General features: G+C 45.4%; 1 protein-coding gene across 5 annotated transcripts in view; it reads right to left on the bottom strand.

Annotated features, from left to right (window-relative positions):
* LOC144799661 (blastomere cadherin-like) overlaps positions 1–12,690 on the bottom strand; it is a 717,354-nt gene that overhangs the window by 114,875 nt on the left and 589,789 nt on the right. For all 5 annotated transcript variants that reach the window (XM_078671127.1, XM_078671126.1, XM_078671124.1 and 2 more), the window contains one exon: positions 480–724. In XM_078671127.1, coding sequence (XP_078527253.1) covers positions 480–724 — 245 coding nt within the window. The remainder of the gene's footprint in view (positions 1–479; positions 725–12,690) is intronic.

The following is a 12,690-nucleotide window of genomic DNA, read 5'->3' as shown; positions in this document are numbered from 1 at the left end:
AGAGCAAGGGTGCAGGACCAGAGCCTCCTGCAATACCAATGTCACTCACTGAGTGGAGTATGGTAGCCAGAGGAAACTACTCCTCAACTATCTTGTTAAGTATAAACAGAAATGTATGGATTTACTATTCTTAACTCAACATCAACCTATCTTGATGATATAGTGGATGTGATTTTTTTGCAGCTTGATATTTTGACCTTGATATAGTGGTATAACATCATCCTTATTGAATAAGAATGTAAACATTTTAACCAAATAATATATCTGTTGACAAGTGATATCCATAAACCAGACAGACACTTTGCTTACCTTCATGAAGTGCTGTACTACCACAGGAAGAAGAAATCTCATTATCCTTAGAACTGATCAACTCCCAGAAAACAAATGATTGTTCACAAGGGACAATAAACACATTTTAGAATGTTTCTATTGTGCAATTCATTGCACCAGGAGACAAAGTTACTTTATGGGTGTCTTACCGTATTTTCTGGTTTTGCTTTGTGTCCGGGTCCTGTGCTTTAATAGTGGCTATCTTCTGGCCAAATTTCAAATCTTCATAGACTTCCACATTTAAGATAGATAGGTCAAAGACTGGTGCCTCGTTAGAGTCATGTACATTCACAGTGACCGTGGCAGTGGAGGTCTGCAAACCAGGAACAAAGGGGACCTCGTTCTGGGCTATGATGTAAAGCACATGCTGTTTCTTCCCCTCGAAATCCAGACCCTGCAAACGTAAAGGGGTCAAGTTTGCATGAGATTATTTGGCCTGCTTCTGCAGGACAGCTTGGAAATGGGGGAAGAACACAATATGGTGGCTTGTGGTGTAAGAAGTTGTGAGAGGTTCAGATATTTAATCAAATGAATGTTACACAATTTATCAAAGATTATCAACCAAGTAGGATTGGTGAGTAATAACATAACTTGGCAAGGGATAGGTCAATACTCTACCTTCAATACACATATTTATATAAGCATGAACTAAGTATGTAAATCCTTAGATTTAAGGAAAGGTACATTCCATTTGTAGAAGTCAGATTCTATATTTTATTTATTTTTGTTTTGATCAGTCCCTGGAAGCAGGTTTATCTTACAGGAATAGTTTCTTTCACCTGCTTTATCTAGTCTGATTCAATGGAGACAACCAAATGCACTATAAAACAATGTGCACTATATCAGCTTTGTAAAACCAAGAAGGAAATAAGTTACTTGCCTGTAACCTTGGTTCTCCAGTTTTGGTAGCTTAATAAAGTTGTTGCTATCTTTTATACTGTACTTTGCGGTTTATTTTTATTAGTCTGCTTCAGTGGTGCTGACAAAATGTTAAATGTTTGTAAGTCAGTCAATGTGCTTTTTAAAATTTCCGTAAGCACACTTAGGATCAGATGGGATCATAGAAAAAGCCAGGGAGTACTAATCCCTCAATAGAACTCTAGTTATCACACAGAGTACATCCGGCTGTATGTGAGAGACAGGAGGAAAGACGGTAGGAATCGTGTAATGTCAGAAGAAGGGGAGAAAATCCCTTTAGGACAAGAACCCTCACTCACCGTTGGGTGACATGCTTCATCATATGGGTTTCCCTCCTCACACCAAGGTGTGAGCTACAATTCCCCGAGGGGAGGAGCTGAGTGCATAAAGTTTGCGAGTGATTAAAAAGTGTCTTTCTGCATCCACTAAATCTTTATTGGGAGGTCACAGGGATACAGTTAAAAAGCAAGAGGATTAGGGATTAGGCCAATACATCCCTAGAGAAAGGTCAGGGCATTCATCAGGACCCTAAACTGAACTCAGACAAGACGGAAGTCCTCATCCTGGGACCGTCCCCCTCGGCCTGAAATGACTCCTGGTGGCCTCCTGCCCTGGGCACCGCCCCCAAACCCACAGACCACGCTCGCAACCTGGGATTCATCCTGGACTCCTCCCTCACGATGACCAAGCAAGTCAACGCCGTCTCTTTGTCCTGCTTCAACACCCTGCGCATGCTCCGAAAAATCTTCCGATGGATCCCCACCGCAACCAGGAAGACGGTCACCCAGGCCCTCGTCACCAGCCGTCTAGACTACGGAAACACCCTCTACGCCGGAACCACAGACAAGCTCCAGAAACGACTACAGCGCATACAGAACGCCTCGGCAAGACTCATCCTGGACATCCCCCGCCACAGCCACACCTTTCTTCCCATCTGAAGAATCTGCACTGGCTCCCTGTCAGCAAGAGAATCACATTCCGACTCCTCACCCACGCACACAAGTCTCTCCACGACGCGGGCCCCATGAACCTCAACAACCGCCTCGCCTTTCACACACCAACCCGCCAGCTCCGCCAGCCTCGCCCTACCACCGTCCCAGCCACCGTCCCACGCATCCGCAAAGCCACCGCCGGTGGAAGATCCTTCTCCTACCTGGCAGCCAAGACCTGGAACTCCCTCCCCACCCACCTCCGGCTGACACAGGACCACCTCGCCTCAGGAAACAACTCAAGACCTGGCCGTTCGAGCAGTAGCAACCACCCCCACCCCCAGCGCCTTGAGACCCTAACGGGTGAGTAGCGCGCTCTACAAATTCCTTGATTGATTGATTGCTAGTCACTCTGCATACGTGAAAATAATGTAAATATACTGGCCACCACAGGAACTGGGCAGTCAGGTGTTCAACGACCCAATTCACTTCAAAGGGTTTCATCTACTGTGTAAAAATTAAACATCATTCAAAAAAATGCAAAGACATTACACAGGCTGTGCTCAATTTACTTGGTATAAGTTACGCTTACCTAAAATGCGATATACCAAACAAACTCTCCATGCTTTTGAACCGTCTCAATGTGCCCAACTGTAGAGAACTTAGAGCACAGTGTCTACTAACGTGCATACAATATAATGAATTTTTATATCATCAAAACCAATAAATATTTGGAGGAAAAAAAGAATTCTGGCCTCTCCTTTTTAGAAAAAACATGATTTAGGGTTTGGTCTACATGAGACCGGTGGGATTGTGTTAAACACCTTTTACTGTGCAATCCTTTTTATGTGGGATTTTGTCTGTGTGTATATCTGTCCCCACCATCGGGGACTTATGAGTCCTACACATCTCTGGTCCAACGTCAAACCGCATGCCAGTTGCGTGGCCACCCAACCAGGTCCACATCTGAACACAAGGACACCTTACAAACCAGTGTGTCTCACGTGGTTCTGAAAAGTTGAACCATGTGCAGTTCAGAGACCTGCAGTGAAACTAACACACGGCCCAAAAGGTCTACAGATATGCAGCTGACCTTATGGGGTAGAATCAGATGCTGGAGCAAGACTGTCATTAGGGGTGCCTGCTGTGTGTTTAAGCAGGGTACCTCCCATAAGGCTATTGTGTAGGCTAGAGCTACGTGGGGCGTTATGGGCCAAGCCATGAAATGGGTTGACGAGACTGTTACACAAGCTCCCAGCGCGAGATCTAAAAGCGCACTGGTGGCAGAAAGACAACATTTCGGATGCAATCTGGGTTCGCCACGCTTACGGGACAGGTGACCGTAGTGCATGGTGTCCGCATTAAGTGCTAATAAGTGCAATCGAAGCTTCAAGACAGAATTACTGATGAAATCTGGGTCCGTCATACTTACAGGACAAGTAACCGCAGAGCACTGTCCTTTCCACTACATCGTTTGGGAAGAATGGATTCAAAACGATCGGTTCATTTAAATTTAATTCTGATGGCACCTTTGGAAGGAATTTTGGATTTGTTCTTTTACTCAATCACTCCTGAAATGCATAAAAGGGTATACAACCGTTTCAACGCAACTTTTACAACGACTTCCTTTACAACGCAATTTTTACAACGCAGGATCCATTACAACGAACTACCTTTACAACGCATGTTTTTACATCGCAGATGCCTTTACAACGCATGCCATTACAACGTAAGTATTGGTAAGTATATAATTATATTAAACATTTTATTTAAAAAAATATATATATTAATTAATTAATATATTTAGAAATAAAATATTATTTATTTAAAAAAATATTTAAATAATTCTATTATTAATTATTATTTTTACCCCTACACTATCCAGCACTTACCCTACTATTTCAACCCCCTGGAGTTAGAATAGTAATTTTTACCCCTACACTATCCAACACTTACCCTACTATTTCACCCCCCTGGAGTTAGAATAGTCATTTTTACCCCTACACTATCCAGCACTTACCCTACTATTTCACCCCCCTGGAGTTAGAATAGTAATTTTTACCCCTACACTATCCAACACTTACCCTACTATTTCACCCCCCCTGGAGTTAGAATAGTAATTTTTACCCCTACACTATCCAACACTTACCCTACTATTTCACCCCCCTGGAGTTAGAATAGTAATTTTTACCCCTACACTATCCAGCACTTACTCTACTATTTCACACCCCTGGAGTTAGAATAGTAATTTTTACCCCTACACTATCCAACACTTACCCTACTATTTCACCCCCCTGGAGTTAGAATAGTAATGTTTACCCCTACACTATCCAACACTTACCCTACTATTTCACCCCCTGGAGTTAGAATAGTAATTTTTACCCCTACACTATCCAGCACTTACCCTACTATTTCACCCCCCTGGAGTTAGAATAGCAATTTTTACCCCTACACTATCCAACACTTACCCTACTATTACACCCATTATTATAAAACACCAAAATTATTAAATACAAAAATATATATATTTATAAAAAAAAGAAACGTAAAGTAAAGTAAAAATTATATTAAATAAAATTTTATTTATTTTAATTATTTACATTTTTTTTTTAAATTATATACTTACCTATACTTACGTTGTAATGGTGTGAGTTGTAAAGGCATCTGCGATGTAATATCATGCGTTGTAAAAGTATTTGTTGTAAAAGATCCTGCGTTGTAAAAATTGCATTGTAAAGGAAGTTGTTGTAAAAGTATGCGTCGTAACGTCATACATCCGCATAAAAGGTTCTTGAATGGTGAACGCTTGTATTTCCCTTACTCTCCTTGCCGCTGTTAGTCCTAATAAAAGCGCTATTTTCCAAGAAAGAAATGTTTCTGCCTTATGAATAGGTTCAATGGGGGCATGGCTAAGGCAGCCAGTATGGTGGACGCAATCTAAGCGAGCTCTGCAGATCGCCTGGCTTAATTAACATTTCTTCTGTCGGGAACCCGATGTAAGCGCTCATAAATGAGCCTTCGTAGCCCATTGCTGCCTTTCACATACTCCGGACCTTCTCTGCAGGCTTTGGAGAAACCTGCAGAGACGTAAACCAGAGACCGGAGGTGTGGGCCCAGACTAGTCGCCCTTGTGAAAGAGACGCCGCGGAGGAAGCCCTTTCACCAGTGGAGGGCGGAGAATGCAGGCATTAGCGCCAGCCTGGGGCTGCAACCTCTGGACGACTACATTTATTTAATGCATTTTTATATGGCGCAGACTTTACCCAAAGGTGTCAGAGCGCTTTACATTAGAACCAAGACCATTACATGAGGAAATTTACATACTTAGAAGTTACAAAATACAACAAGGAAGAAGAAAAAGTAAAATAACAGTAGACAGTAGATGGCAGTCACACAAAGGTCAAAAGGCACACTAGGATTCGGAACGTACAGGCATAGATTACAAATTTACAACATTGTAAGAACTTCCTTGAGGGGCATGAACAGGGAATCATTAATTTTGGAAGTGTCTTTGGAAGAGAAGGGATTTGAGGTTGGTTTTGAAAGTCCAGATAGAGGTGGTGGTATGGAGTAGTGGAGGAAGCGAGTTCCAGATTCTGACCGCACTGTCTGAGAAGGATTGAGCCATTGATCTTTCCTTTTTGAATATGGGGGGCACAAACAGACATTTTTCGGCATTACGAAAAGGTCTAGAGCCTCCAGAGATTTTAAGTTTATTTGCCAGGTATCGAGGGGAGGAAGTGTGCGGGGCTTTGTGGGTGATGCAGGCAAGTTTGTATATTGATCTTGCTTCAAAGGGAAGCCATCAAAGAGAGAAAAGGATCGGTGTGATGTGGTCCCTTCTTTTGGCCTCAATACAAAACGAGCCGCTGAGTGGAGTATCGATTTGAGAGGGGAAAGGTGAGATTTGGGGAGGCCAGTAAGCAGAGAGTTGTAATAGTCCAATCTAGAGAGGACCAGAGACTGGACCAAGGTTTTTAGGTCTTGTTCAGGAAGGAAACGTCCCCCAGAGAAGGCGCAGTTGGTAGCGTGCATTCTTTGCAATGGAATTGATGTGAGAGTGCAGATTGAGCTTTTTGTCGAGAATGCCACCAAGGGATTTAGCGCTGTCAAAAACGATAGGTTTGTTATTCAGTAAGTTCAGGTTATTCATCCAAGATTGAACAGGAGGCGGGGAGAAAGAGGTAGAGAGGAGGAGGAATTCCGTTTTGGAAGGATTCAGAATGAGTTGATGAGCTAACATCCAGTTTTGAAAAGAGTAGAGAGTAGAGGTGAGGATTGAGATGTCGTGTGAGTAAGACACCTTAAGGTAGATTTGGGTGTCTTCGGTATAGAGGTGATAGAGTATCCCAGATTTTTTTAGGAGATTGCTTAATGGTTCCAAGTAAAGATTGAAAAGAGTGGGTGCGAGGATAGATCCTTGAGGGATGCCTTGACCTACCGCCATTGAAGACGAGAGGCTGGTCGCAATTTTAAATCACTTGGGATCTGTCTGAGAGGAATAAAGCAAACCATTTAAGCACTGTGCCTTCCAAGCCCATTCTCTGTTTTGAAGTGTTTAGAAGAGTTTTGTGATTAACAGTATCAAAGGCTGCAAAAAGGTCAAGAAGAATCAGAAGACAAGACTCCCCTGAGTTCAGTACACGCAGGGCATCATCGATCACTTGCAGCACGGCTGTTTCGGTGCTGCAGTCTTGCATGAAACCAGATTGGAATTCATCGAGAAGGTTGTTCTTAATATGTAAGGATAGTTGTTTCGCTACACATCTTTCCGTGATTTTCGCAAGAAAGGGGAGGTTGGTGAGGGGGCAGAAGTTGTTGAGGTCATTCGCATCAGCAGAGTGTTTTTTTAAAAGAGGGGTAACATGTCCTGTTTTAAAGGCCACTGGAAGGGAGCCTTGGCTGAGGAAGAGGTTAATCAGATTGGCCAATAGGAAAGAGTATGGGTGCAGAAGTCAATGGCGATGTTACTCGGGACGGGGTCGGAAGAATGATTAGAGGGTTTTGTTTCAAGAATGCATTTAAGGAGGGCATCTTCAGAGATTACGTCAAAGTGCTGCCAAGTGACTAAGGATTTGAGCTCTCCTAGGGGGGTAGGATGAGTAACCTGATCCACCAGTGATTTCACTTTGGCATCAAAGAATAAAGGGGACTCTGTGCTTTCTTTGGAGGATCGTCAGGCTTGAAGGTTGAGGGAGACTCATTTGAATTTTTGAGGAGGGCAAGTAGTGTTTTCGGTCTCTTTTTAGCTGAGTCGAGGAGGTTTCTGAAGTGAGAGGCTTTTTCCTGGAAGAGGTGCTTGTGGTATTTTGATCTTGCTGAGCGCAGAATAGAGAGATTAGTGGTGGAATGGTGCTTGTCTCCAGTGTTTCTCCAGGAGTCTCAGGTTCTTCCTTTCTGCATAAAGAGATTTACTGAACTATGGAGCAGAGGGAATAGGCCTTTTCTTTTTGCTTTGAAGGGAAGCAACCATATCAATTTCGGCTGAGAGGCTGGAAAGGAATTGGGAGGTAAAGAACGTTGACATCCAGATTAGAGTCTAGTGTTGGAGGTGATATCATGGCAGAATCGCACAGAATGTCAAGGTCAATATTTTTGGTGTTACGGAACCAGGAAGTAGTCCTTTTAGGTTGGCCAAGAGTTACAGAAGGAGAAAAGTGAAGAGATAAGGGGATGAGGAAGTGGTTGGACCAGTCTACTGGAATAGGGACATCAATAGTTAGCATATCAGCTTTGGAGATAATAAGGTCAAGAATTGATCCCTTCAAATGTGTTGAATCCATGCATTGTTGGATAAGATCATTAGCTGAGAGAAAAGTGGCAAGCCTATTGGTAGCTGAGTCTTCCAGTGAGTCCCAGTGGAGATTAAAGTCTCCCAGAAAAATCTGTTTGTCACTTTGGGCGTATTGGTCGCTAGCGAAGTTAGTGAGTTCCTCCAAGAAAGAGGAGCAGTCACCGGGCGGGTGGTAGATGGCATGAAATCTGAAAAGGGGGCAATGTTGCACTTGAAGCTCCAGAGTGAGGGATTCAAATGTATGTGATGAACTGTTGGGAAGAACCTTGAATTGAAGGGAGTTTCTGAAGATGACTGCAATTTCTCCCCCTACTTTATCTGTTCTATCATTTCTGAAGATGGAGTAGTCAGTGGGTAGTAGAAGATCAAAGATAGTATGAGAGATGTCGTTAAACCAGGTTTCAGTGAGGAAAAGAATTTCAAGATTGTGATGAGTGATGGTGTCAGAAATTTCGAGCTTGTGTTTGACTGCAGATCTGCAGTTGTGTAGCAGGCAGCGCAACTCTGACAGGACTGTGTGGTGGAGGGGGCAACTGGGCTAATAGGGGTAATAGGGATAATGTTACTGAATGAGGGTGCCCGGATAGAATAAGGCAGATGTTTAGTTCTGGCAGAGGATATAGTTGGGATGTTGTGCAGAGTAGACGAAGTAGGAGCGGTGAGGGGACGAGGGCTGGCGTTAGACGTCTTGTAACTAGCTATTAAATTAGTAATGTCTGCAGATGATAGATTAAGGGTAGCTTTTTTGGGGCGAGGGAGCAAGGTATTCCTCTGGAGTTTGGGGAAGCTAGGGGAAAGAGGTAGTTGGGAAGGGTGGACATTTTAGTACTAAGTAGAGAGATGGAGGATTCAAGCTGGGAGATAGAGGAGATGAGGAATCCTAGTTTATTTTCTAAAGAGAATAGGGCTGAGCACGGAAAGTTGGGAGGATCGATGGGTTCCGGAGGAAGTGCAGTTGGCAAGGGTGGGTAGAGAGAGGTGGGTGTAAGGAAGGAGAAATGGGGTGAGGGACTGAAAGGTAGAGGTAGATGGTGGTTGAAAGAAGTACTCGGTGCCACAGAGGTGGAAAGAGAGTTATCTTTGAAGCTGTTGAGAAGAGGGGAAGAACTGAGTTCAAATTTAGGAGGAGATGGGTGTGGAAAGTGGAGGGAGGGTGGACTGCGGGGAGGGGAAAGAGGGGAGTCCTGAGAGAAAGGCTGAGCTAGATGGAGGTTGCAGGAAGTAGTCGGTGTAACTAATGTAGAAGGAGAGTTATCATTGTAGTTGTTGAACTGAGGAGAGGAGTAGAGTTAACTTTTCGAAGGAGACAGGTGTGAACGATGGAGGGAGGGTGGTACGCGGAAAGGTGAAGGAGGGGAGACCTGGAATGGAAAGAGGTTTGGGAAAAAGAAAGGAGAAGGAGCTGGAGAGGTCCAGTGGACTAAGTGGGGTGAATGTATGGGGCTGGCGGGGGAATGACTTAGTGGGTAATTGCAGGGAGCGGAAGGTTCTACAAGGCCTGCGGGAGGGACAAGGAAGAGATTGACAGAGGAGGGTACAGGGTTGAACAGCAAAGATGGAGAGAAGGGAGGGTGTGGTGAGAAGAATGGGGTTTGGGCAGGATTCAGGATACAAGGAGAGGGGGAGAGCGGAATGGGAAGAGGAATAGGGAGGGCCAAAGGGGGAAGGTACAACGAGTAGACTGGGAAATCAAGCTTTTGAAAAAAAGGATTTAAAAAGGGGGTGGTGGACAGGTGGCGGGGATAAAGGTTATTACGGCATTCAAAGATGGTGCAGAGTGGAAATGGAGAGTGTTAGTCATAGGTTGGGCTGATGTATTGAGGGTAGAGTCCCAATTAGAAGGGGGAATATTGTGAGAAGAGGGGGCAGGGGAGATGCAGGGCAGAGGGACGGCTAGTGGGGAGGCCTCCCGATAGAGCGCCTTTTGGAGAAAAGTGGGGCTGGGGAGGAGATAGGGAGTGAAAGGAGTAGTTAGGGGAAGAATCTAGGGAGATCACGGACGCAGGGGTGGGGAGAAGAGAAGGTCAAAGAGAGAGAGATAGGTGTCTTTTCCTTGAATCAGGACAGTACCATTGTTCTAGAGTGAGATAGTGAGTGAGCCATTAAAACAGAGGAGGGGAGATTTTTAGCTGTTGTCCATGCGGGATAGAGGAGGAGGCAGTGGCGCTGAGGGAGTTAAAGAAGCTGGTGGACCAGGACGGGATGTCGTGAGTGAAGAAAATGAGGTCAGTTTTGAGCCTCCCATGACAACCACTATGGAATTGGTCAACAAAGAGGGAATCAGGAAATTGTACAAGGGTGCTATGTTTGAAGCGTTTAACTGAAGCAATGGACAAATTAGGAGGATAGATGATCGTGAAACAATTGACACCAGACTTAGCTCGAATGGTAGCCATAGTTGGAGAGTGAGAGGGGGTTAGGGGGATGGCGCCACTAGGGTAGCAAGTAGAAGTACTAGAAGGAGAGGGCACATATCCCGGGGACTCCAAGACTCCGGAGAACAGACAGCAGAAGCTCCGAGTAGGAGAGCAGGGCCGCAGTACTCGATCGGCAGTGATTGGGTCGGCCGTTGTTCAGGGGAGAAAATTAAAGCTCCTATGATGTGAGCAGGGACCCAGAAAATGGATGGCTTTGGATGGTAACGGTGGGGCAGGCCGAGACAGTCAAGTGCACTGATCGAGTCACCTCTTTCATGGACACTATTATAGGGTCAGGCAGGGACAGTCAAGAGCACTGATCGAGACACCTCATGCATGGATGCCATTTTAGGGTCAGGCTGGGCCAAGTCAGGCTTTGGTACAACCCCAACTTCAGACCAGACCAACAATCCCAACTTCAGAATAGCGGTGGACTTCTTGGTAGGGAGAAGGTTGACCTAAGATCATAGAGGGGCAGCTGATGATCATGAAGGCCCCTTTTAGGTGAGCAGAAACAAGCGCCTGGACGCCATCATGGTCGTCCAGAGTTTGTGAACCCGAGGCACGAAGAAACGGTTGTGGATGATGAGCCATCGGGGTCAGGCTGGAGAAGGACTGGGAGGGACTCGGGACTGAGTGCCTCCGTGACAAGAACAACGGAGACGACATGCCACACAACAGGGAAGTGTACTGCGACGCAGCGGGAAACAGGCACATCGGCCCCCAGAAGACTGGGAGGCATTTACATTTGTATGAAGTGCTACGAATGTACTGGACCTGAGCCCATATTCCAAATACCATAAAGCACTGAGAAATATGCCTCTCCTCCTTGGGTGAATTGGGGATCTGAAGACATTCACCGCGCACAACTGTGGTTTCTAGGGGGTTAGACTAAGGGGGACGCTCACAGAGAGGTGATGCTGCAATACTACAGCACGTGAAGCAGCACTGGGGCTGTTTTGCTCCGAATTGGGCTGTTTGAGGCGAGGTAGGCGAGAAGTGAATTAGCCAATAAACGGCGCTCAACATGGGCTGCCGCGAGGCGCTTACTCCGCGGGTCGCTCATGGACCGGTGAGCTCGCCACTGGCTTGGTACGCTAAGCAAGCACAATCGATCAGCAATTGTTGCAGTGATCCTCCCTCAATTATGTTGTACACTCAGCACGCACACTTGCTACGTCAGATAAAGCAGGGAGTTTGCTGGTATGGCTGATCCGTCAAGACCAGCCACACCGACCCATCCCAGCACTACGCTCAAGTAGGGGTTACCTACTTTATATCCAAATCGACATACATGGTGAACTGACCAACCACTACACTAAAGTTTATCAATCGAACACTGACTGACACCCTGACAAATACAGATCATTTTTCGCTGACATTAACTTACCCAGTTCCCCTGAAGCTGTGCAACTGGAACCAGATGAGCCTATCACTTTGACTGAAGTCCGTAACGCCATCAAAGCATTAGTCCATGGTAAAACTCCAGGACCTGACAGACTGCCATCTGAATTTGACAAGACATATAGTGCACAACTTTACCCACACCTGTTAAGTATATATGACGATGCCTTTTCCTTGGGCACGCTCTCGGATTCCCAGAGAGCAGCTACTGTAATACCCAAACCCAACAAGAACCCTGAACTTGCTGGTTCTGATCACCTGCTAGCGTTGCTCAATACGGACTATAAGGTATTAGCAAAAATTCTTGCCGAACGATTGGCTCACTTGTTCCATCCCAATCAGAATGGATTTGTGCCCACCCGCAACACTTTGTTGAATTTGCGCCTTTTTTTTAGAATCCTGAAATACACCTCCACTGCCTGGCCTCGAGCTGGATGCCTGGTGTTGGACCTCGACAAGGCCTTTTACTCCTTAGAGTGGGATTATCTATTCGCTGCATTAACCCAAAACGGTTTTGGCACTCAATTCTTTGGACTGCTAAGGCTGTTATACGCTAACCCGCTGATTAGAGTCAAAATCGGATCCCTTACTTCTGCAGATATCCCCATACATAGAGGCACGAGACAGTGATGTCTCTATTATTTAGCAGCTCAAATGCAGAGGATTGTGCGTTGGCTATAGGGGCGATAATCATTTAACTCAGCCAGGACCAGACCTGGATGGTCCTTGTTTGAAATAACGCAACGATTCCACCCTTGCTAGAAAGCACAGCCGACGGAGCCCCTATTATTACAGGTGGGACGTAGATTCTATACTGCAGGTGCTTACGCGTCACTAGACATGTCATCCCTTAGGCTCCAGGACTGGGACTACTGGGCACTCCCAGGGATGCGTGTCA

This window comes from Lissotriton helveticus, chromosome 12 (assembly GCF_964261635.1).
Source record: "Lissotriton helveticus chromosome 12, aLisHel1.1, whole genome shotgun sequence".
NCBI classification, from domain to species: Eukaryota; Metazoa; Chordata; class Amphibia; order Caudata; family Salamandridae; genus Lissotriton; species Lissotriton helveticus.
Note: the sequence above shows the minus strand (reverse complement) of the source record. Positions and strands in the feature narration are given on the sequence as shown.